This window comes from Oryctolagus cuniculus, chromosome 15 (assembly GCF_964237555.1).
Source record: "Oryctolagus cuniculus chromosome 15, mOryCun1.1, whole genome shotgun sequence".
Taxonomy (NCBI): domain Eukaryota; kingdom Metazoa; phylum Chordata; class Mammalia; order Lagomorpha; family Leporidae; genus Oryctolagus; species Oryctolagus cuniculus.
The window spans coordinates 40,851,457-40,877,112 of NC_091446.1; the positions used below are offsets into that span (position 1 = coordinate 40,851,457).

At 44.2% G+C, this 25,656-nt stretch overlaps 1 protein-coding gene across 5 annotated transcripts in view; it reads left to right on the forward strand.

Moving 5' to 3' along the window:
* Window positions 1-25,656, forward strand: part of PANK1 (pantothenate kinase 1) — a 69,712-nt gene that overhangs the window by 15,200 nt on the left and 28,856 nt on the right. For 3 of the 5 annotated variants that reach the window (XM_002718500.5, XM_008270176.4, XM_008270177.4), the window contains exon 2: window positions 20,029-20,381. In XM_002718500.5, the coding sequence (XP_002718546.1) occupies window positions 20,029-20,381 (353 nt within the window). Of the gene's footprint in view, window positions 1-508; window positions 648-8,394; window positions 8,501-20,028; window positions 20,382-25,656 lie in introns of all 5 variants that reach the window. The other 2 variants (XM_051823394.2, XM_051823393.2) reach the window with 2 other exon arrangements.

Below are 25,656 nucleotides of genomic sequence, written 5' to 3' on the forward strand. Positions count from 1 at the left end.
AAGGAAGCAAACACTTCTGAGCAATGAAAACTGAGACTGGGAAGTAGATAAAATCAGAAATGCTCATGCACTCACAGTTGGAGATGTTCTGTGCTTTCTCTAGGAAACTGTTCTTAACCAAAGTCATGTTTGACCAAACTTGCTTTTCTGGTTTCTCATCCTGATATATAATTACAGTAACACTGATAACAGCAAGAAATTAAGAGCTTTAGCCTAAAAGTCAGACATAGAAACTTAAACTAGGGACAAAAATTACTCAAACCATAACATTCGAAGAAACACAAGATTACATGATTCCTGAAGGCATCAAAGTGTGATGAGCACAATAATGGATTCTCGAATGGCCCTGAATTATCAGAAAGAGCTAAACTTTTATTCAGTCGATACTGTTTAAGAATATGGGAAGTTGGGGCCAGCATTGTGGCATGCTAGGTTAAGCTGCTGCCTGCCATGCTGGCATCCCATATTGGTGCTGGTTCAAGTCCTGGATGCTCCTCTTTCAATCCAGCTCCCTGCTAATGCTCCTGGGAAAGCAGTGGAAGATGGCCCAAGTACTTGGGCCCCCTGCACATAAGTAGGAGACCCAAAAGAAGCTCCTGGTCCTTGGCTTCAGATGTGCCCAGCTCCAGCTGTTGAGCGGCCATTTGGTGAGTGAACCAGTGGATTGAAGATCTTTCTCTCTCTCTAACTCTGCCTTTCAAATGAAATAAATAAATCTTTAAAAGAAAATGTGTTATAATTTGGTGCCTGGATTTTTAAAATTTAAGTTATATCTAAAATGAGGTGATGATAATTAATTCACATACTGTACACATCTATCCAAAGTATATTCTGTAGTTTCTAACGTGTTCATTGAGATGTGCGAGTGTTAGCACGATTAATCTTAGACCATTTTATCACCTCCAAAAATGTTATTAGCAGTCACTTCCCTTTTCTTCCCAAAACCCACAATGCTAGGCAACCATGAATTGACTTTTTTTTTTTTTTAAAGATTTATTTATTTATTTTAAAGTCAGAGTTACACAGAGAGAGAAGGAGAAGCAGAGACAGCAAGGTCTTCCATCTGTTGGTTCACTCCACAATGGGCTGCAGTGGCCAGAGCTGCGCCAATCTGAAGTCAGGAGCCAGGAGCTTCTTCTGGCTCTGCCACATGGGTGCAGGGGCCCAGGGACTTGGGCCATCTTCTACTGCTTTCCTAGGCCATAGCAGAGAGCTGGATTGGAAGTGGAGCGGCCGGGAATTGAACCGGTGCCCATATGAAATGCGGGCACTTCAGGTTAGGGCTTTAACCTGCTGTGCCACAGTGCCGGCCCCATTGACTTCTTATCTCTGTAGATTTGCCTAATCTGCATCATACTAATAGAGTCATATCCTACCTATGTGGTCTCCTATGACTGACCGCTTTCAGTTAGCATAATGTTTTCAAGGGTTCATCCCTGTTGTAGCATGTATATATATTTTATGTCTTTTGTTGCCAACTGATAGTTCAGTTTTTTTTTTTTTTTTTTTTTTTTTTTTTTTTTTTTTTTTTTTGACAGGCAGAGTGGACAGTGAGAGAGAGAGACAGAGAGAGAAAGGTCTTCCTTTGCCGTTGGTTCACCCTCCAATGGCCGCCGCTGCAGCCGGCGCACCGCGCTGATCCTGGCAGGAGCCAGGAGCCAGGTGCTTTTCCTGGTCTCCCATGGGGTGCAGGGCCCAAGCACCTGGGCCATCCTCCACTGCACTCCCTGGCCATAGCAGAGAGCTGGCCTGGAAGAGGGGCAACCGGGACAGAATCCGGCGCCCCAACCGGGACTAGAACCCGGTGTGCCGGCGCCGCAAGGTGGAGGATTAGCCTATTGAGCCACGGCGCCGGCTCGATAGTTCAGTTTTTAAAAAGATTTATTTATTTATTTGAAAGAGTTACACAGAGAGAGAAGGACAGGTAGAGAGAGAGAGAGAGAGAGAGATTGAGAGAGGTCTTCAATCCGCTGGTTCACTCCCCAGTTGGCCACAAAGGCCAGAGCTGCACTGACCCGAAGCCAGAAGCTTCTTCTGGGTCTCCCATGTGGGGGCAGGGGCCCAAGGACTTGGGCCATCTTCTACTGCTTTCCCAGGACTTAGCAGGGAGCTGGATCAGAAGTGGAGCAACCGGGACTTGAACTGGTTGCCCGTATGGGATGTGGGCACTGCAGGCAGCGACTTAGCCCGTTACACTACAGTGCCCGCCCCATAGTTCATTGTTATCACATGTAGTTGATCTGTGTTTGTCAGCTGATGGACATTTAGGTTTTTCCACTTTTTGACTATTAATACTGCTGCTATGAGCAATCATGTACAAGTTTTTGTATGGGCATGCATTTTCCTTTTTCTTGGGTACATATATAATAGTAGAATTACTAGAGCTTGTAGTAACTCTATACTTATCTTCTTGCACAACTACCAGACTACTTTTGCAAAGTGAACATTTCCACAAGTGGTGTATGAAGACGCCTATTTCTCCACATGCTCACCAGCACTTTGTTTTCCATTTATTTGATTACAGTCATCCTAGTGGATCTGAAGTAGTCTTAGAGTGTTTTGATTTACATTTCTCTAATGACTAAATTGAATATCTTTCCATGTGCTTATGTGTGCCAGATGTCCTCTAGCCTTAATATCCTAGGTGTTTAAATTTTGGGTAAATTAGAAATTCATATCCAATTATATTATAAGTTTCTTTCTTTCTTTCTTTGTTTTTAGAAAAAAAATAGGTTCTTTTTTTTAAGAAAAAATAAGTTATTTAATTACTTGAAAGGGAGAATGACACAGAGAGACTGAGGGACAGAGATGGAGAAAGAGAGAGAAATCTTCCACTCTCTGCTTCACTGACCAAATGACTACAACAGCTGGGGCTGGACTGTGCCAGGAACTCCATCCTGGTGTCCTGCATGGTGGCAGGGACCCAAGCACTTGGGTCCTCATCTGCTGCCTTCTCAGGTGCGTGAGCAGGATGCTGGAGTGGCAGCAGAGTAGCAAGGATTCAAACCAGCGCTAATACAGGATGCCAGCGTGCCTGCTTCATTGCAAGTCAAGTTTCTTGAGTGGCAAAAAGTATCTGGCTTTGTAAAAAAGATTTATTTTTATTTATTTTCAATAGTTACAGAGGGGCCTGAGCTGTGGCGCAGTGGGTTAAAACCCCAGCCTGCAGCACCAGCATCTCATATGGGCACCAGTTGGAGTCCTGGCTGCTTCTCTTCCAATCCAGCTCTCTGCTATGGCCTAGGAAAGTAGTGGAAGATGACCCAAGACCTTGGGCCCCGGCACCTGCATGGGAGACCAGGAAGAAGTTCCTTGGCTCCTGGCTTTGGATCAGCACAGCTCTGGCCATTGAGGCCATCTGGGGAGTGAACCATTGGTCTCTGTAACTCTGTCTTTCAAATAAATAAAATAAATTTTTAAAAGAAAAAAGAAAGAGATACAGAGGGAGAGGGGGAAACACACACACAGGGAGAGAGAGAGATCTTCTATCTGCTGGCTCACTTCCCAAATGGCTGCAATGGCCAGGGCTGGGCCAGGCCAAAGCCAGGAACCAGGAGCTTCTTCCGGGTTTCCCATGTGGATGGCAGGGGCTCAAGCATTTGGGCCATCTTCCACTACTTTCCCAGGCTCATTAGCAGGGAGCTGTATTGGAAGTGGAGCAACTGTGATTCAAACCAGCACCCATATGGAATTCCACTGTCAGAGGTGGTGGCTTACCTCGCTAGCCACAGTGCCTGCCCCAAAGTATCAGACTTTACTTTGTAATAGTTATTGTGCTGAAGAGGGTGCCCTACGTATATCTGCCATTAGTAAACACTAGAAGATTGTTTGTGTATGTATGTATTTGAGAGATGAAAGAAAGAGAGTGCCCATCCATTGGTTCACTTCCTAAATGCCTGCAACAGCTACAACAGGGCCAAGGCTGAAGTCAGGAGCCAGAATCTCAATGTAGGTCTCCCACAGGAGGGGCAGGAGCCCAATTACTTGAGCCATCACTTCTGCCTCCTGGTATCTGCACTGGCAAGAAGCTGGCATCAGGAGCTGGAGCTGTGAATTGAACTCAGATATTCCACTATGGAACATGGGCGTCTTAACCACTAGACTAACTGCCTACTGCCAAATGCCTGCTTTCATTATGTAGTGAGTGTCTGGATCTACGACAGCATGGATTTCACGTGCAGCAGTTTTATTTTTGATTAATGATCAGTCGTTAAGGACGAGAATCTAAGTGCCAAGGGGGCAGGTTCTTTGCTGCATACTGGCTGTGCTTAACACAATGCCTGACACTGTCTAGGAACAAAATAAGTGCCTTTTTCAACCAAGGAATAAATAAGTGTGTGGTTTGCCTCAGATTGTTTGAGGTGGGGTTTCGAGACCTTGTCTTTACTTCAGCTTGCATTGCCATGTGAGCAGTGGGTACATCTTTCCTCACTCCCCACCCTGCCCTGCTTTTAAATATTTCCCAGGTTTGCATAGTCAAGGATGAAATAAATGAACAAAGCTGTTTTCTGGTAGACTTATTTTGCTCTGGTGGTGCTACCTAGTAATGCTAGTCTGTTTAATTAACTACTCCCTGGTATTAAATTATCATAGCATCCCTAGAGTAAGCAAGCATGCTCTGGTGGCTTATCAAGACAGAAAGCTAAACCTCTTGGCGCTTTAAACTGGGATTTGTTTAAGCAGGTAATGAGATTGCCATCTTGAGCCTCAATGCAGGGCATTAGGAGGCTGGAGAAGTCGTTCCTGGGTGGGCGCTGGGATCAACTCCGGATGCTGAACCAATCACATTGGAGATAGTCACACAGGAACATGGGTGTCATGTCCTTTGGCACATCTGTGCACATTCAGAACTGTGGAATCTTCTTTTTAGCCCAAGGACTACACTCACATAAATATGTTTTTAAGATTTATTTATTTATTTAAAAGTTACACAGAGTATTATTTAAGAGTTACACAGAGGGAGAGAGAGAGAAAGAGATCTTCCATCCACTGATTTCAGTCCCCAAATGGCCGCAATGGCCAGCACTGAGCCAGGCCAAAACCAGCAGCTTCTTCCAGGTGTCCCACCTGGGTGGCAGGGCCCCAGGAACTTGGGTCATCTTCTGCTCCTTTTCCTAAGCCATTAGCAGGGAGCTGGATCAGAAGTGGAGCAGCCAAACAGAACTGGTATCAATATGGGATGCTGGCACTGCAGGCCGTGGCTTAACCTGCTATGCCACAGCGCCGGCCCCTGTATCTGTTGTTTTACTATCACATGGTTGTCTGTGTCCAGGTTAGCTTTGTGAGTCAAAGACTGCCTCTGTGACCTAAATACATGAGTCCTGCAGCCAGAGCTAGCTTCTTGATGGAGGAATATATGCTTGCCTTTAAAATGCCAGTTGCTGGGAGAGAAGAGCCCACGACTGGAATTTAATTGCATGTGCGGGGTTTCTAAATCACAGCCATGGGATATAGTGCATGCATGGGTAGCACCTATAACTTCCAAAGCTGTATTTAAAATGTGGAAATCATCTGTGGTGCTGATATTATAAATTGTCCATAAATAATGGCATTAACAAGCAGTTAGACCTGTGCTGGGAATGGGACCATCTGCTGGGCTGAGGCCTTGGGTTGCCCTCAGCTGTCAGCCTCATAGTTCTACCCTTGCAGTTTCACTCCAGGGAAGCTCATTCAAATTCTGGTTTCTCACCTTTAAAACACTGTTTTCAGAGCTCATGTGGATTCCACTTGAATAGTAGTTTTGAACTTGACCAGTGAGATTGCAGGGGCCCTGCTCCAGTCCTCTGGAAACATAATCTCCAGGAAGTGGCCTGGGAGTTTGTCTTTTTAACAGGTGCCCTAGGTGGTTTCATGGTTTTTTTCTTAGTCAATTTGGGAGACTGTGTGGTTGAGTGTGGAGAGTCATTTTTTAAAATATGTATAATAAAGTTTTGACTTTAAAATTGAGTTGCTCTAAATGTGATTGTCAACAAATCATAGAGACTTAGGTCAAACTGCAAGTCAGGTAGTTTCTGGTAGGGTGTCATCTCAGTTCTACCCTGAGGTTGTGTGTGGAACAAAATGTAAAGAGGCTAAATTTGCATGAGCCCCAGGCAGTTGTGCCTTTGGGAACTCCCTCCACAAAAAAAAAAAAAAGTAAGAATTATAGTTTATGACTGTGTTTACTATAAAGATAGATGTATTAATACTACTTACTACTCCATTTTCTTAGGCCAAATATTTCATATGTTTTCTCCTGATTTGAAAAGAAATTGAAATGTTTTCTTGGGTAACTGAAAGTATCGCAGTTCGCAGGCACTGTTCCAGTTGTGCCTAACGGTTGATAAGGTGGCCCTGGGTGGCAAAGATGGTGAAATCCACGTGGTTGTTGTGAACATGCTTCTAGTGGCCTCAGAACTTCTGCAAGGACTCCTCACTGTTCTCTTCTCCCCTACTTGCCTTTGGGAATATGATGAGCCATTTTGTTCCTCTCCTTGTCTGAGTGAGAGGGGGAAAGCTGATAGGAATTTGGGGCTGTGCCAGTAGGAGGATTTCTGTCACACTGGACTGTGTGGCCCATGAAAAATGCCTCTGCCACCTTACATGTGCAGGAACTGCCAAGCTGAGCTTATGACTTTCACACTGACTGTCGGGTAAGTGGATGCTGTGGCTTGGATATGTTTTGTTTCCAAAAAACTCATATTGAAATTCCCAATGTGCCAGTGTTGGGAGGTAGGGCCTTTGTAAGACAACTAGGTCGCAGGGAGCTGCCCTCATGAATGGATTAATGTCCTTGAGAGCCTCCCTCAGGACTGAATTAGTTCTCGTGGGAATGGATTAGTTCTGAGAGAAGCAGGTTGGTATAAAAGCAGTTTAGCAAATCCTCTTGGTCTCTCAAACAACTGCTCCTTCTGCATGTGCCCTCTTCCCCTTTCTGCTTCTCTGCCATGTGGCACAGTGTGAGGCCCTCAACAGAAGCCAGGCAGATTCTGACACCATGGCCTTGCACTTATCTGCCTGCGGGACTGTTGGCCAAAACAGACTTTATTTTATTTAACATTATCCAGCTTTAGGTATCTTCTTATAGCAACAGAAAAAGGACAGGACTAAGACATTGAATGAATCAGGCCTCTTCCCACCCTAAATTGGTGCCTCCAGGAACACTTATGGTGTCAAGTGTTTAACTATGAACAGCCTTGCTCTTGGCTGTCAGGCCCTCCCTGCCATTCTTGATGGCTTGTGTCAAATGGGTTTTGGTAACAGGCTTGATATGGGTGGATAGGGTAGGGTGTTGCATGAGAAGAGAAGGAACTGGTAGTTAAGGAATGAAGGCCTACTGTTTTCCATGAGCAGACTGCAGATACTGCTATCTGTTGAAACAAAGTTACAATTTCTTTTGTCTTGCATCTTTGCAGATGTTCTTACCAGAGAATTTTGAAAAAACTGATCATGAAGTTTAAATGTGTTGATTGTAAAAAAAAAACAAAAAACAAAAAAAAAAAAAACCTGCAAAGTGTCAGAAAGCCCAAAAAAACACAAAATCATACCGGTCCACAATCCAAAGACAGCAGCTGTTACCACTTTGGTCTGAAGTTATTAGTCTATTTTCTTGTGTGTGAACAACCATTAAATTTTTAGACAAAATTATAATCATATGAAATGTATGTATTATGTTGCACTGTGATAGTCACTACCCTTTTCACTTATAAGAGGGGCATTTTTCTTGTCTCAGTAATACTGTCCCACAAAGTGTTTCAGTGGTGGTGTGTTGTTCCTTTGTATTAATGGATAATAGTTTGTTTAACCAGTTCTGTTGTTGGACAATAAATAGTTTTCTGATTTTCATAAATAAGACCTCAATTTTTTGTAAGCTGAAGTTTTGGATGCATGCATAATTATTTATTTTGGATGAAGTTGAGCCAGTGTATCAAAGCGTATAGGATCTTGAGCTTTTGCATATATATTTTCAAATAGCCCTATGGGAAGGTTGTACCCGTTTACATTCCCATTGTTAGGGAGTGCTTGTTCCCTTGCCAACCCTGGGGATTATCATGTGACTAAAGTTCATACTAAGGAAATCTGGTGTGCATTAATTTTAAAGAAACCGTGACTCAAGTTCCTTTACAGAGACTATTTAATGTTTAACAGATTGCCTCATGTGCAATAATTATGGGTTTCTTTACAATGTTACAGAAACCCTTTCATTAAATTTTACATTTACCACTTTCTTTAAGGTCCTTAAATAGGTCTCCGGCTTTCAACTCTGTGTTTTATGCTATTACGAGTTTGGCTTTGGAGGCCTTTGTGTGTATTTAGGATGGTAGAATGTGAGAACTAGACAGAATTTTAACAAAGGTGAACATACCTCCATTTACAGATTAATAAAAGACTCAAGTAAGAAAATTGCCCCCACAGGTTCTACTTTTTGGAACCCTTTGGACTACAAGTGACAAACAACTCAGACTGCAGAAATAGAGAATTTATTGGCTCATGAACCTGGAAATGGGCTCTGTTACCTACAGTGAGTGACCTTGGACAGTTCCTTGATCTTTCTGAATCTCAGTTTTTTTATTGGTAAACAGAGTGCTGGACTCCAGGAGGGGAGGCTCCTTCTGCCTCTTTCAGTTAGATGTTTCTGTGCATATATTAGCAAAGAATTACATTATACTTGCAACAAGATTAACACATTGTGAAGGGAAGGCTAGTCCTCCAAGATAGGAAATTTTTTAAGAAATACAATTCTGTTACACATCTGAATCCCAAGTTAACAAAGTTTTCTTTTTAACTTGTAGAGGTCCTTATGCAACTTGAATGTAATTAGTATTTACTTAGAGTAAGAATGTCTTTGAAATGCTTCAGAAATCTTTTTTCTTTTGATTACACCATTCTCAAACATCTTTTCTACCCATTGGTTTGCTTAACAGATCTTCACAAATAGTGGACAAAGAAATATCAGTCCTGTGACTCCCTGTTCACAATTATTACAACCAATTCCTGTGGATGGCCTCTTGGGGGAAGTGTTCCTGTCCATGGCAGCAGCTGGTTACTGAGTGAGACCCATATCCAAAGGAACTGGTCTTGAGCACGGAGATACCTAATTTATGTCCAGACATAAATTCAGGAACTTGCTGCTCAGGAACACTTGGCAAGAACATTGTGCCTTGCCATAAGTGTTTATTAACGCTCTGTGACTGGTATAGGGAAATTCAGATTTTACACTTATTTCTTTACACTGTGAAAGCAAATGTAAGTCGATTTTCTCATGTCAGTCTGCCTTAACTTTGTTAAATGTGTGTTTTTTTTTTTTTTGACTGTGAGGAATCCTTTTTCTGTTTTCTTCCCTCCTCGCCTTTGCTAAATTATGCATGCTATTTGGAGTTCAGTGTATTCTCTTGAAATGTACTGCAGGAAGCAAAAATGTCCCTCAGAGACTATTCTGGTATTCTGAAAAGGTCTTTAAGAAACAAGCTTTGTTTTAAAGTCACCAATGACCAAAAAAGTTTTAAAACATTTTTTGCCACAATGCTTGGAATTCATTTCATTTTAACTACTTCCAGATTAACAGTCTTGGTTGGCTTTGGAATTTTTAAACAGAAATAAATATAACAAGACTTGCATACCTTTTAATTAATACTTTGCTGCCATATCTGTGGAATGGGAGTCCCTTATCTGGGTCTACTGGAGAAAGAGTTTTCCAGGGAGACACCGGCCAAAGATTTTGACATAGGGTATGTTGGCCAGAAGAGGCAAGTTTATCCTGCAGTAACAACTCAAATCTCAGCGGCTTAAAGCAGCAAAGGTTTATTCCTCACAAGACAAGGCCATTGAGGGGTGGCTAAGAACTAATTCCTGCTGATTCATCTTTCCTCTGAGGCCCAGATGACAGAGCAATCATTATCTTCAATTCTCCTGGTGTTGGTAACAGAAAAAGAGGCCTGAAGGTTCTTATACCAACTGGAAGTGCTCTTGTCTGCAAGTGCCATACACCATTTCCTTTCACAACTCACCAGCCAGATTAGGAACCTTGCCCAGCGCAATTATAAAACAGCCAGGATTGCAGTCTGACCCCGTGGGACTGGAGGAAGAGATGAGAAATATTTGGCCAGCAGTACTAGCAACAATCACAATTTGCTCTGGCTCACTCCCCCTCTTGCAGGTGAAATACACTCATGCATTCCTCCAAGGGGACTTCCCAAGGTTCCACCCAGCTGTGGGACCTGGATGATGCCTAAGTTAAGCTATAAATCAGGCGATGATACAGAGTCATATCTGTATCAACTCTAGAGTTGGTTTCTCTGTGTCTAGAGACTTTTGAAGTAAAAACAGCAAGTCCTCTGCTCTTCACCACCCCCATACCCCCATTAAACAGGTTTGTCAATGGTGAAACAAAGATTGGGAAGCTCAGTGTATGCTACCATTTGAAAAAGAGGTGAATAGACATGGGTAGTAACTGGTCCTCAGCCATCTTAAAATGCCAGAGCAATTCCAAGGGCCTTTGGGCTTCCTTGCCTGGCCTGAGAATGTTCTGGGAACTGATTCCTCTTGCTGAGAGGACCCCTTTCTCCCTCCACAACCCATTGTTCTCTTCAGACCTCGACTCCAGTGCTCAGGGAGAACCCCTCCTTTTCCAGTAGCTTCTACCATCATATCTGTTAAGTAAAAATTACAAGAAGCCATTGTTTCGGCCAAGGTTCCTCCACTAGGCTGACTAGGGTAAATACCAAAATGGAGTCCCTCACCTGCACATCACCAGGCTGAATCTAAGCTGCTTATCTGATCTTCCTGAAAGTGAGGATTAGACAGAAAACTCCCAATTTCCCAAGCAGGTCAGGTGCAGTGGCCAAGAGAATGAAGGTCCCTCTTGTTTAACCCTTAAACCCACAAACTGGTAACCAGAAGTTAACTCATCTGATGTTGACCAATCGTGTTTTCCCCCCTTTCGTTCTTTCTCCCTGTAACTTTGAAATGACCCACCCACTTTTTGTTCTTTTGTTTCTCCTTTTTTTGGATGTTCTCTCTCTCTCTCTTTTTTTTTTTTATTTGACAGAATTATAGACAGTGAGAGAGAGAGAGACAGAGAGAAAGGTCTTCCTTCCGTGGGTTCACCCCACAAATGGCCGCTACGGCCGGAGCTGCACGGGTCCAAAGCCAGGAGCCAGGTGCTGCTTCCTGGTCTCCCATGTGGGTGCAGGGGCCCAAGCACTTGGGCCATCCTCCACTGCCCTTCTGGGCCACAGCAGAGAACTGGACTGGAAGAGGGGCAGGCGGGACTAGAACCCAGCGCCCACATGGGATGCCGGTGCCGCAGGCGGAGGATTAACCAAGTGAGCCACGGTGCTGGTCCCCAGATGTTGTCCTTCTGTAAAGCCAACCTCTTCTGCTATGCTGATTGCACCGTTTATTTGGTTTTATGCAATGAAGTGCTGCCTGATTCTAGAACTGAAAATAAAGTCAGTTGAGATTGCTTAATGAAATTGTTGTGATTTTTGTCCTGTGCCACATCTAACGTGAGCACCACCACAAAATGTGTCCCCCTTCAGGGGCCCAGCTCTGTCAGCTGCTTCCCAACTGTAGAGTGTAGGACCTCAAGAGTTCCTTTAGGTCTTGAACAGTTTTCCCAGCCATGATAGTCCAGGCTCATGGGCTCTGTGGCAGTACAACTTTCTCACAAAGCAACGAGTATCTTATTTACTTGATTCCAGTCAATTTCCATGTGCCCTCACATCTTTCCTAGGCACTGTGTTTGTTGTGTGTCATGGTGGTTCTGCTTCCATGTCTTTTTTTCATTGACCCAACACATCTTGAACTGGTCTAGCTTTGCTGGAAAGCCACACCTTCAGTTTCTTCCTCCCTGTGCTTCTCTGAATGAAAGAATTAACTGAGAAGTCACAGCCTTCACTGAATCCTTCACTTGGAGACATCTAAACCCTTCCAGGGTGTTGACAGTGGATGTGATAGCCATTCTAGTCATTTGAGAATGAAAGTGCTGAGAATCCGGTGCTAAGTGCTAATTGGGCTTTCTCGGTTTTTATTTTTTACCTGTTGGGAAAGAGTGGTTAGTTTTTCAAATCTTGAAAGTCCAACTGTGTGGACTTTATTCGCTTTGCTTTTTGTTTGTGTATCAGTCAATTATTTTCCAAGCTCATTTCTTCCTTCCTTCCTTCCTTCCTTTCTTCCTTCCTTCCTTCCTTCCTTCCTTCCTTTCTTTCTTTCTTTCCCCCCCCCCTTTTTTTTGTTATACATTTGAAAATGCAGCCACCAGTGATGAATAAAAATTCCACACAGGTTACTAACATTTGTCTTTCAAACTTTAACTAGATTTGCTAATTCTTTAGATATATTGTCTGCCCTCCAACTTATTATACATAATCTTTTTAAAAAAATTTTTTTTATTATTTGAGAGGTAGAGTTACAGACACAGAGAGGGTGAGACAGAGAAATGTCTTCCATCCACTGGTTCATTCCCCAAATGACTAGGATGGCTGGAGCTGGGCCAATCTGAATCCAGGAGCCAGGAGCTTCCTCCCCGTCTCTCACATGCATGCAGGGGCCCAAGCACTTGGTGTTATATATTTCTGGTAGGCCATCACAAAACACACCGAACACCAGAGTAAGAGAAAGGGTTTATTGGGGGAAAACCCAGCAGACCGGAGGGAAGGGGCGAAGAGGGAAAGGGAGAGTAAGAGAGAAAGAGGAGAGAGGGGAGTGAAGGAGAAGAGGAGGATAGAGAGAGTGAGCAGGAGAGGAGAAGCCAAGAGAGCCATGGGTTCAGGAACAGGCTCTTTTAAAACTTTGCCCGAGGGCAGGCAGGGAAGCAGGAGTAGTGAATTCCATTAGGATGGGGGTGGAGCTTGACAACAGCGGTTGAGCCACTTCTGGCCACCTGGCTTTCAGCAATGGTGGCGCTGGTGGTGGGGGGTTAGGGCCTAGGATGTAAATCAGGGTGTAGATCGCGCCATAGATAAAACTGCACCAGTTTCCTAACACTTGGGCCATCTTCTGCTGCTTTCCCAGGTCATAGCAGAGAGCTGGATTAGAAGAGAAGCAGTTGGAACACAAACTGGTACCCACATGGGATGCCAGTGTCTCTAGCGGAGGGTTAGCCTACTATGCCAGGGCTCTGGCCCCATACATAATCACGTTAGTAAATTCTTTGCCAGTCTCCAAATTCCGTTTCCTCTCTCCTGGCTGCCAGGCCTCTAATCCCTTGCCTCATGTTGCATGGTTAAAGCAGTGCTCCACTTCGGTAGACTTTAGTAGCAGTCATAGGGCCAGGTTCTGTTGCAGTGACAGACAACACCCAGAGCTCAGTGGCTTAAAAGAACAAAGGTTTATTATTTGTACTGTCAAAGGACAAAATTACAACAATTCAGTTTAAGATTTTCCTTGGCTTTACTTTTAATTCTAGATTCGTGCAACATTTCATTCCACAAAATTGAGTCATTGTTGCAATGGGCTGATAAAATGGGTTGGCTTTATAGACAGAACAGGGCTTGAAGACAGCAGAAATAAAAGAATAAAAAGTGGAACTCTACAGAGTTCCTTGTAAAGTGATGACGGGGAGACAGAACAATAGAAAAATAATAGATCAGTTAATTCAGGTTATTTTAGGTTACTCCTTCTGTTTAAGGATTAAGGCAGAGAACTTTTTTGTCATGCCAATTGAAACTGGCCTGTTTGGGCAATTTGGTTGTTATCTCTCTAATCCTGGTTTCTCAGAAGACAGCTTAGTTTCACCTTTATGCCATGAGACTTTTGCATAAGTGATTCCATTTTGCCTTTTAGACTGGTCTTCTGGGACCCAGTGCAGGAGCTTAGTCCAAAACAATGGTCTCCTGTAATGTTTATTTAACATTTGTTTGCAAAATTCTTCTTGTATAATTTGAACCTAGTCTCTTAATGAACATTAGTAGTAAATACTCCAGAAATTTTTTAAATGACATTTAGTTTAAGAAGGAGTAAGGGGTGAAGGCAACCATTCTGTATCTAGAACCAATATCACTTTGCTGGCAATCAGACAGGCTCATCTTCTCAGCAGATCAGCTGAATTTATCAAAGCATCTTGATGTCTTGGGTTAAAGCAAAACATGGGTCATGGATACAGCTGCACAGGGATGTCCTTCCTCCCCCGTCTCCTGTCTCACTCTTGACTGTTTGGGATGCTTAGGGTCAGGCAGATCTTGATGTCAAGAAGATAAATGAAGCCATGTATTTTACATATGACAGTGTCCTGGGAAACATTAAAATGTGAATTGAAGAACATGACATTTTTCATGAATGTAAACACAGCAAATAGAAACAATCTGTATTGCCACTTAAACTGACACAGTAATTCCAATCCTTCTTCCCTTTGGTCTTAACCCGAACTGCTGGTAGAAGATATAACTGAATTTTCCAGGCTGTGTTCTTCTCCCCGCTGTTTTGTTGAGTTGCCAACAAAAGCTTTGAAATGCCTCAAACTGAGGAGGTGAAGGAGGAAGAAGAAACCAGGGTCCCAAATAACTAACATAGTTAGATGTCCCCTGGAGCCTTTTTCGTCAGTGAGACTTCGGTTGCTCCAATGAAACAGTGTCGGGCTCATCTTCCCAAAGGTCTGGTAAAATCTGTGGTTGGTTGAATGCTAGTTTCTGATTCAGAACTAGATTATTCATTTTCTGGGTTTTTTACACAGCTCATTCTATACATGCTATGCTGAGCTTACTACCTATTTTTCATTATTGCTGAATTCATTTCTTTTCTTTTTAAAAAAATGTCTGCATGTACTGAAGTTCTAAGTGTAGAATTTTCTCCATTGTCTTCTCCTGGATCTCTAGCCTCCACCCACACAACCTGCCACCCTGCCACCTCATCAGTATTAACCACCTGGAGGGCGGGCCCCTCTGTGGCTCTGTAGGCGCGCACTCCTTAGCATGGGAATTGTCCTTCCCCTCCTCCCTTTTCTTTTCAGCCTCCTTCCCTTTCCTTAGCATTTCCTTCTTTCCTCCCCTCCTGTTTTTATGTTTCCTTTCAAACGAATTTGGATAAAAAAATTATTTGTACTTCTGAAGTAGGCAGGCATACAGGTTAAAATTGGTCAGATTTGTGAACTGGAAGACCACGCCCCTGTGTGACCTCATGCTCCTACCTGATGCCCTTGCCACGCCCCTGTGTGGCCTCATTTCCCCTATGTTAGGAAACTGGCTCAGTTTTAGCCAGGTGGCCGCATGGCCCTGCTACCTGAGCCAGGTTCCACCCCCATCCTAATGGGATTCGCTGCTCCTGCTTCCCTGCCCGCCCTCAGGCAAAGTTTTAAAAGGGCCTGTTCCTGAACACGTGCTCTCTCTTGCCTCTTCTCTCTTGGCCCTTCTCTCCTGCTCTCTCTCTCCGTTCCTCTCTCTAGGCTCCTCCTCTGGGCTCTTGGCTCTCGGTCCTTCTCTCCTGCGCTCTCTTGGCCACTCTTGGCTTCTCTCCTTCTCTCCTCTCTCTTCTCCCTCCTCTGTCTCTCTCTCACAGTCTCCTTCTCTCTTTTTCCTTTGCCGCCCCTTCACTCCGGTCTGTCAGGTGTTCCCCAGTAAACCCTTTCCCTTACTCCGGTGTCCAGTGTGCTTTGCGACGGCTAACATTAAGATATAACACCCTACCTGGCCACACCGGGGTGCCCACCAGCCAATCAGGTTAATTAACCACTCCCCTTTGGAGTGGGTTAAAAGCCTAGGGCACAGTGTGCCCAGGGCCCTGCTCTTCTTCCCTGGCCTCTTGCCAGGACAGGACTTGCTGTAGCCCTGCGCCTCCAGGGCGTATGGCCTTTGGGCCATGTGCTCTAGGCTTCCTGGCCTAGATGCTCTTCCTTTCTTTTTTTATTCATTCATTCATTCATTCATTTTGACAGGCAGAGTGGACAGTGAGAGAGACAGAGAGAAAGGTCTTCCTTTGCCGTTGGTTCACCTCCAATGGCCGCTGCGGCTGGTGCGCTGCGGCCGGCGCACCGCACTGATCCAGTGGCAGGAGCCAGGTACTTCTCCTGGTCTCCCATGGGGTGCAGGGCCCAAGGACTTGGGCCATCCTCCACTGCACTCCCTGGCCACAGCAGAGAGCTGGCCTGGAAGAGGGGCAACCAGAACAGAATCCGGTGCCCCGACTGGGACTAGAACCCGGTGTGCCGGCGCCGCAAGGCGGAGGATTAGCCTAGTGAGCCGCGGTGCTAGCTAGATGCTCTTCCACGTGGCTGGTTCCTGGTGCTTGGTATAAACCCCTATTCACCTCTCTCCCCTAAATAAAGCTCTCACTCTCTTAGGCACCTTACTCACTAAATAAAAGCTTAAAACGTACCATGCTGCCTCATTTATCTGTGCTGGTATTTAGAATTTTTCTCTAAATATTAGGCAAGAACCCTCTTGGGCTTATTAGTATTGGGGATTTAGTAATAAGCCCATGGTGAAATCGTAAGGCACCCCAAATTCCAGTAGCACATGTGGCACCCCGGATAGAATTTCTAGGGAACTGCAAGGGGCCACATTTCAGGGTAAATTTTAGGGGGTCTTCTCTAATTTCACTTCTAGACATCTCTTGCTTTTCTTATTCATAGAAAATTGGGAAACTATTGAGTCACCTGTTGGTCTTTCTTGTTCTTAACGATGTATTTATTTATTTGAAAGTCAGAGTTAGAGAGAGAAAGAGAGAGTGAGAAAGAGAGAAATATCTTCCATCCCCATCCCCTGGTTCACTCCTCAGATGGCTGCAACAGCCAGGGCTGGGCCAGGCCGGTACCAGGAACCAGAAGCTCCCATGTGGGTGGCAGGGGCCCAATCACTTGAGCCATCTTCCACTGCTTTTCTCAGGCCATAAGCAGGGAACTGGATTGGAAGTGGAGCAGCTGGGACACGAACTGGCACCCATTTGAGGTGCTGGTGCCACAGGTGGTAGCTTTACCCTCTACATCACAGTACTGGCCCCCTCACCTGTCATTCTTTTCAGTTGCTGCCTGATATTCCACTGTTTGGGAGTTATACACTCTATTGAACAATTTCTCTGTCAAAGGGCAATTGTTTAGTTTTATAGGCAATTTAAAAAAATATTTATTTATTTGAAAAGAGGTCTTCCATCTACTGGTTCACTCCCCAAATGGCCGCAATGGCCAGAGCTGGGCCAATCTGAGGCCAGGAGCCTGGAGCTTCTAAATCTCCCAGGAGTGCAGGGGCCCAGGCACTTGGGCCATCTTTACTGCTTTCCCAGGCGCATTAGCAGGGAGCTGGATTGGAAGTGGAGCAGCCAGGATTTGAACTGGTGCCCACATGGGATGCTGGCACTGTAGGTCGTGGCTTTACCTGCTGTGCCACAGCACCACTTCTATAAGCAATTTTTAATAGTTTGTTTTGTTTTTGCTTGTTTGTTTTTAATTTGATTACTCTAAAGGGTGCTGTAATAAATATTTTTATATCTGCTCTTAAATGCTTATGCTTTTAAAAATATGGCCCAGGAGAGGAATTAACTATTGTATACTTTTCATCTTAATAGATGTTGCTAGAACCTTTCCAAAATGGTTCTCCTACCAATGTTCCAGAATATTCTTGCCCCAGTTTCTCTTGTAGTTGATGTCTTCTCCATCCTGGGAAGAGTGGATTATAATTACAATGCTGGTTGCATAGCCTAAGCACCCGTTTCCATGTAATAACATATTTTGCATCAGCTTAAAACTCCAACAAAAATGATCAGCCTTTATGTTTTGGGGTGCTTGTGATTTGTTTCTTTTGTATTTCTTAAAGAATTCATTGAAAGTTGATAGTGCAGAGAGAACTGGAGACCATTTGGATGCAATGCATTCCTTTCACAGATAGGGAAATTAAGCCCCAGAGAGGTGGAGGAATTTACAGGAGCTGGTTGTTGGCTGCTGCTCCTAGGAGCAGTTGTTCTGAATCCTAATTTAGGGTTTTCACCTATTACACTGTGCTGCTCCTTCACTGTGGGTCCTGCTGACAATGAGTGTTACAGAATGAGCCACCAAACTCCGTTTGTGAGCTGAAAAGACTAATGGTAATAACTGTTTCAGTTTTCTGTTATCTCCTGTTAGGACAGGCAAGTTCCCAACCTACACTAGACTGTGCGGGATTTGCTTTGTAAACTTCTGCCAAGATACTAGGACATTTGTTAACCCAATCTTGTCAATGGAATTTGTGGCTGTTAATCTTTTGGTGGCTTGGAATTTAATTTACTATAATGTTACTGGAGCAGCTGGTGAGGCATAGGAGAGATTTTGTTTGCAGGGATGGTCTCCAGCCACACATTTTTCTTAACCTCCCTTAGCTTAGCAGAGGTTCCTTGAAAGAACTTCTATAGGTTATGCTTAGGTTTCTGATAATGTAATATGCACACTTTGACAACTGTACTCTGCACACATGGACAGGTATGATATAAACAATTTTACAGGTGTACTATGAACACTTTGACAAATATTCTATGCAGATGTCCTTTTCTCACTTTGACCAGGGCTAATATGAGTGAATCTTCTCTAGGATGTTTAGAGAAACTTTCGGAAAGAAGCCATTTTTGCTGCCCGAGTCTTTAAATTTGGTGTGTTTAAGGTTAGCCGGGTGGATTCTGCAGAGGGAGATGACAAGGGAGTTCCCAGCAATTGGGTTCCCATTTGAGTCTGCAGAGTGTTTGACACTATAGCATGAACTCTCCAGGCTGCCTCTGCCTAAAGTCTGTCCAGGTGGTTCAGTCCATTCTCTTAATCACAATAAAAATAGTTGTGATGGAGTTCATTTAACCTTAGGTAAACTTATCTCAGCTTGATTCAGTGTGTACACACCCACAGGCATGCCTCTGTGCTTCAGAGCTGGGCAGGAGCTTTGTTTGTTTGTACACCTGCCTGTGGCCCTGGTCCCTCTGTTTTAGTAGTTACCCACCTGCAGGTGAGAACCACTGGATAACTTCTTAACCATACTGCTGGGGTGGGCATTTGGTGTAGCAGTTCAGCTGCTGCTTAAAATACCCACATCTCATATTGGAGCGCTCAGGCTCAGGCTCAAGTCCCAGCTGTGTTCCCTGTTCCACCTCCTGCTGTTGCACACCTTGGGAGGCAGCAAACGATGGCTTAAATAATTGAGTGTCTGCCATTAATGTAGCAGATCTTGTTTGAGTTTCTGAATTCCAGCTTTGGCCTTCCTTAGTCCTGGCAATTGTGGACATTTATGGAGTAGATTTCTCTGTCTCTGTCTCTACCTCTATTTTTTCAAACAAACAAACAAGCTATTGCCTGGGCCACCTGCTTGACTTAAGTCAGAATCTGGGGGAGAAGAGGCCAGAATGGGATGCTAAAACCTTTCCAGATGAGTCTGGAAACTCACACAGCCAGGTTGAGAACTTTTTCTAGGCAGGCAACTTGCGACAGAGCAAATGTCTGCTTAATGGAGAAAGAAATCAGATGTGAGGTGAACTGTTGCTTTTAGGCTTGTGCCGCAATGGGGGTTATCATGTCTGCTCATCAGCTCTCACAGTGCAATTTCTCTGCCTTTCTCCTTCCTTGATCATTGTATAGATTACAGCATGAACTCATGTTATAGTCATAGAGAAGTGCTGTAGGAAGGTGCCATGTGAGTTGGAGGCCAACACACCATCTCTTGATACTCCCAACCTAGCAGTTTCCTCTGGGATTGGAGCAGATATATTTTTTCTTAGTCTTGGCTAAAATTCTGATAAAATAGCTCTTGAGAGCTATGACATAGGCAAAACACATATACTTTTTAAATGTGGGACTAGCACTCAGCTTCGGGAGATTCTGCAGCCCCAGGGAGCAGGTGGAAATAAGGCTGGCTTAGAAAACTGCCGAATCCCGTTTGTCACCTCACTCAGGTTCTGAGGCAGACTCACTGAACGGCTTGTGTGCCAAGCTGTGGGCACCACTTCAGCTGTGAATTTCTTTCTGCCTGTGTCTTCTTTGAGGCACATTCGAATTCAAGTCAATGGAATGTGAAGTGTATGTGATATGTGCGTTTCCTTACTTACTATTTAAAAACTGAGCATCTCCTTGCAATCATGGACTTCAGCAGCATCTTTCTTTCTGCCCACTAGCGTTCCCATGGTTTGGCATGGATATCGGTGGAACTCTGGTTAAGTTGGTCTACTTTGAACCAAAGGATATTACAGCCGAAGAGGAACAAGAAGAAGTGGAAAACCTGAAGAGCATCCGGAAGTATTTGACTTCTAACACTGCTTATGGGAAAACTGGAATCCGAGACGTCCACCTGGAACTGAAAAACCTGACCATGTGTGGGCGCAAAGGGAACCTGCACTTCATTCGCTTTCCCAGCTGTGCCATGCACAGGTTCATCCAGATGGGCAGCGAGAAGAACTTCTCCAGCCTTCACACCACCCTTTGTGCCACCGGGGGTGGGGCTTTCAAGTTCGAAGAGGACTTCAGAATGGTAGGTCGGGCTTGTCCTGGTTCAAACAGCAAAGCCTCTCTGTGTCCACGGTCATGGCCTCTCCTGACTACTACTGGCCTGGGGACTTTGGATGAGTCTACTCCAACTCTGGGCCTCAGTTTCCTCATCTATGTGCAATAAAAAATAGCTTCCATGTAATAGGTGCTACACGCAGGATTGAATGAGATAATCTGTCCCTGGCACTTTGTAGATAATGTGTCCTTGGCATCCAGATGCTGTCCCTGGCACATCATCATGTTTCCAATACGTTACTGCTATGTAGTACACTAAGGACAAAATGACACATGACTCTTTCTGAAGTATTTCAGGTAGAATTTTCTACAAACTTACCATGGAATCATGATGCAGAAGTATTTTATTTGTCTTTAAATTGTATGTTTTTATGGAGTCCAGGGTAAGAGCTCTGTGCAGGTACATGGTGAAGCCAGTGTTACAGATATACAGATACGGACTGAGGCCCCCAGGAAGGCTTTCTGTAAATCGTACTAAAAACTACTTGTGTCTGCCCATTTGTTCCTCTTTTTTTTTTTTTTTTTTTTTTTTTTAAAGATTTAGTTAATTATTTGAAAGGCAGAGTTACAGAGAGGCAGAGGCAGAGAGAGAGAGAGGTCTTCAATCCACTGGTTCACTCCCCAGATGGCTGCAGTACAAATTACTGGCATTTTGTCATGGCACTTCTATGCTCCTATGTAATCCAGTCTTGCTGAAAAATCTGTTATTAATGAATAAATTAATCCATTCCTTATTCATGGTATTTAGTAAAGCTATATGTTCAAATCTTATTGATATCATCAGAAATTACAGCATTTACCTCATTGATGTTAAGTAGTTTAAAACAGGAGCTGGCAACAGAATCCTTTAGCCATATTCTAAGTGAGATTGATTATTTTCAGGCCCTTTCTCTACATAGCAATAGACTTTGACCCACCACTTACTTAAGTGGCCCATGAGATCTTTATCCCATCCAAGAGCTCAATGACCGAAGAGTTCTGAACTGAGAGCCTGCTAGCTATGGGCATGAGAATGAAAATTGGGCTATATGGAAAAAGCACTGAACCCGAATGCTAGTCCTATTTCTGCATTGAAAGTTCATCCATTTATTTCTTTTTTTTATTTTTTAAATTTTTTAAAATTTTTTTGACAGGCAGAGTGGACAGTGAGAGAGAGAGACAGAGAGAAAGGTCTTCCTTTGCCGTTGGTTCACCCTCCAATGGCCGCCGCTGCCGGTGCGCTGCGGCTGGCGTACCACGCTGATCCAATGGCAGGAGCCAGGTGCTTCTCCTGGTCTCCCATGGGGTGCAGGGCCCAAGCACTTGGGCCATCCTCCACTGCACTCCCTGGCCACAGCAGAGAGCTGGCCTGGAAGAGGGCAACCACCATTTATTTCTTTAATTTGAAAGGCAGAGAGACATAGAGGTCTCCCATCCACTGGATGTACGTTAGCACCAAGTTGGGACTGAGAGTAGAGCTGGAACTCCAACCAGGCACTTGGATATGGGATGCAGAATTTGCCAGTTCTGTCTTAACCCCTGTGCCAAACTCTCGCCCACTGTTTCTGTACTTAAATAGCTGAGTGACTTTGGGCAAGATATGTCCCTTCTGTAGGCCTCAGTTTTATCATCTGAAAAACAGGGGCAGTAAGGTGGCGAGAAGAGGCAGAGTTCCTAGGGTGTTAGAACCAGAAGTGACCTTGTGAGATGGGCTGGTATAGCAAGCACTCTTGTGCTACTGGGTGAAGAAACTGAAGCTTAAAGAGTGATTAAGAGACTCTAGTACCATGGTGCCTCCTAGGTAAGGGCTGCAGCTGTGGCTCAGTTCTGATTCAGAAAGAAATGCTGACCCACTCCTGAACCAGCGTGCTATGAGCTCCCCAGGTCCCTTAAGGACATGTTGTGTCTTTATCTCCACTAGAAAGCCTGAATGAGAGGCCAGCATTGTGGTGGGGCAGGTAAAGCAGCTACCTGTGACACTGGCACCCCATATGGGCTCTGGTCTAAGTCCTGGCTGCTCCACTTCCCATCCAGCTCCCTGCTAATGCACCTGGGAAAGCAGCAGAAGATGGCCCAAATGCTTGGGCCCCTGCATCCATGGCCTGGCCCTGCCCTGGTTGTTGAGGCCATCTGGGGAGTGAACCAGCAGTTAGAAGACCTCTCTTTCTGTCTCTGTCTCTCTCTAACTCTGCTTTTCAAATACATAAAATAAAATAAAGGAAGGAAAGCCTGAAGTGAACCAGGTGACAGGGGATTTATGCAGTCCTTGGATCCCTCTTCTCTCCTCTCAGGTAACATATGTCCTGGGAGAAGGGTACTCAAGGTGTGTTGCTCCAAACAAGTGACAAGAAAGGTCATAGCCTCTGTCAGGTAGGGCAGGCTCTCAGAGCCTAATGAGCAGACTGGAGCAGGGAGCCAATAGCCTGATCAAGTGGTGCCTCCATCTGTATAAGACAAACCCATGGACTGCCTTCAGTTTCCATGTTCAGTGTGGGCCAAAGTGAAGACAGAATTGAAAACCACAGTTCTCTTCCCATAATGTGTTTGACAATGTAGTGAGCAGTGTGCTGGATCCTTCCAGACTGTCACTGGGATGGAAAAAGTGTTATCATCCACTTCCCTATGCGTTCACTTACTCCCTCTGCAAATCATTTATCCTGCTCCTTCTGTATGCCAAATACAGTGCAGAACAAAGCCCCTGTCCCCCTTGAGCTTACGCTCCAGTGGAAGAAGATAGTCAGTAATCAGATGAACCAGTGAATACAGAAGCTATCAAAGGTGACATGCACTATGAAAAGGGAAAAAGGCAGGGCACAGAGCATGGGGAGTGATGGGAGGGTATATGTGTGCTGCGTTTAACCTTGGAGCAGGGACCCAAAGAAGTCATAGAGCAGACTGCACAGGCCCCAGGGGAAGAGCCCTGTAGGTAGACCAAAGAGGTGTCCTAAATCCAAGCTCTCCCCATGCCTTCCAGAGTAGGAAATTGAAGGTCTTTGCATAGTTGTAAAGGTTCAATGTAGACTACTGCATATATCAAACAGCTTCACAAACCATAAAGCCATGTATATGCGTACCTGTAAATCCTGATTCTTTTATGTTATGAAGTCACTGTTTTCAATGTAATATAAGCTTGCAGATAGAAGTTTTCAAAATCCATCTGAGCAATAAGAGCTAAGTACAAGGTGTTCCACAGACACTGAATAGCTAGCTGTTATTATGGATTCTGACTGTTTCCTTTTTTTATATAAGTCAATGTACTTAAATCCTTAGATAACATCTACTATTCGTCACCCAAGTTAGAATGTATGAGAGCTGTAGACCATAAGACAAGTATTCAATTAGACCCCTGTGTAGAACATTTTTCATTTGAACAAAGCTGATTTTGTTCTTTTACCCTTCTTACCCTCCTTCCATCCTTCCATCTGTCAAAAAGACAAAGTTAGAACAATTTAGTTTAACAATCTAAATGACTTTATTTTCAGTTATAGAATTAGGCGACATTTTGTTCCATAAAATAGAATTAGTGTTTCACTGAGGTGCCCACAGGAGGTAGGGTTTGGAGACAGAAGAGGGCTGAAGAAAGCAGAAACAAAAAAATTAAGCAGTGAACTGGTCATTTCAGTTACTTTCTTTGTAAGGTGGGGACTAGGAGACAGAACAGTAAATAGATAACCGATGGATTCACATCAGGTTATTTGAGGTTGCCTTTTCTGAGTAAGCTTTGAGGAATAGGGCGGGTCAGCATCATGCCAGTTGAAGCTGGTCTCTTTGGGCAGGATATTATTATTGCTCTAATCCTCATTTCTAGGAAGGTCAGATAAATAGCTTAGTTTCTGCTTGGTGACATGAAACGTCAGCATGTGTGAATCCATTTTGACTTTTAGCCTTGTCGTTGGGACACAGTGGAGGAGCTTAATCCAAAACAGTGATCTCCTATTTTAACCCTTCCCATTCTTCCTTTTTTTTTCTTCCTTCCCTCCCTCCCTTCCTATAACATTTTAGGATCATTGTCACAACCAGATTTCTACCTGGCAAAATTAATCTTTAAAATGAATGCTTGGGGCCAGCATGGTGGCACACTAGGTTAATCCTCCGTCTGCCTCGCCGGCATCCCATATGGGTGGCAGGTTCTAATCCTGGTTGCTCCTCTTCCAGTCCAGCTCTCTGCTGTGGCCTGGGAAAGCCATGGAGGATGGCCCAAGTGCTTGGGCGCCTGTACCCACGTGGGAGACCAGGAAGAAGCTCCTGGCTCCTGGCTTCGGATCGATGTGGCGGCCATTTGGGGAGTGAACCAAAGGAATGAAGGCCTTTCTCTCTGTCTCCCTCTCTCACTGTCTGTAACTCTACCTGTCAAATAAATAAATAAAAATCATTAAAAAAATGAGTGCTTTACCAATATGGAACACAGAAGAAAAATGTAATCTGACTTTAAATTGTCTAAGACACTGATAACGCCGGTGAGGGATCCCACAGTTTGGAAAAGTCATCCTCATGGTGTGGAATCCTGGTTGTGCACCATGGCAGGCAACGCTGTAGGTTTCACTTAAGTTTTCATTTATGCTCACCATCTATACTCTATGGGTCCTAGTGTTTTCATCCATTACCATACATCACAACTTAAGCCAGATTATGCTCAAGAATGCAAACTATTCTTAACTGAAAATTTATGAAAAAGTCATCTTTCCTGTCCATGTTACTCTTCATTATAGTAGATACTGTGAATTTTGTTCCATCCAAGGCTAACATTAATTGGAAGTTAAAATGGCTCTTCCAAGTCCTCAAGGGATAGGGAAAGAAAGAGAGAGAGAGAGAACGCAAAGCCTATCTTTTGAACAAACAAGATATAATACTAATCTTATTCAGTTGATGTGAGATTTAAGGCAAAGGAAAGAATTTTCTGATTGTTTTCAAGGAATTTAGGAATTGGCCTTCTTTTTTTCAGACCTATTTATTTATTTGAAAGGCAGAGAGAGAGATCATCCATCTGTTGGTTCACTCCTCAAATGGCCACAATAGCCGGGGCTGGGCCAGGCTGAAACCAGGAGGCTGGAACTCCATCCAGGTCTTCCATATGGGTGGCAAGGGCCCAAGTAGTTGAGCCATCTTCTGCTACTCTCCTAGGCTCATTAGCAGGAAGCTGATTGGAAGCAGAGCAGCCGGGACTTGAACCAGCACACGGATATAGTATGCCAGCACTGCAGGCAGCGCTTAACCCTCTACCTGACAATGACAGTCCCAGGACTGGCCTTCTGTATTCCAGAAAC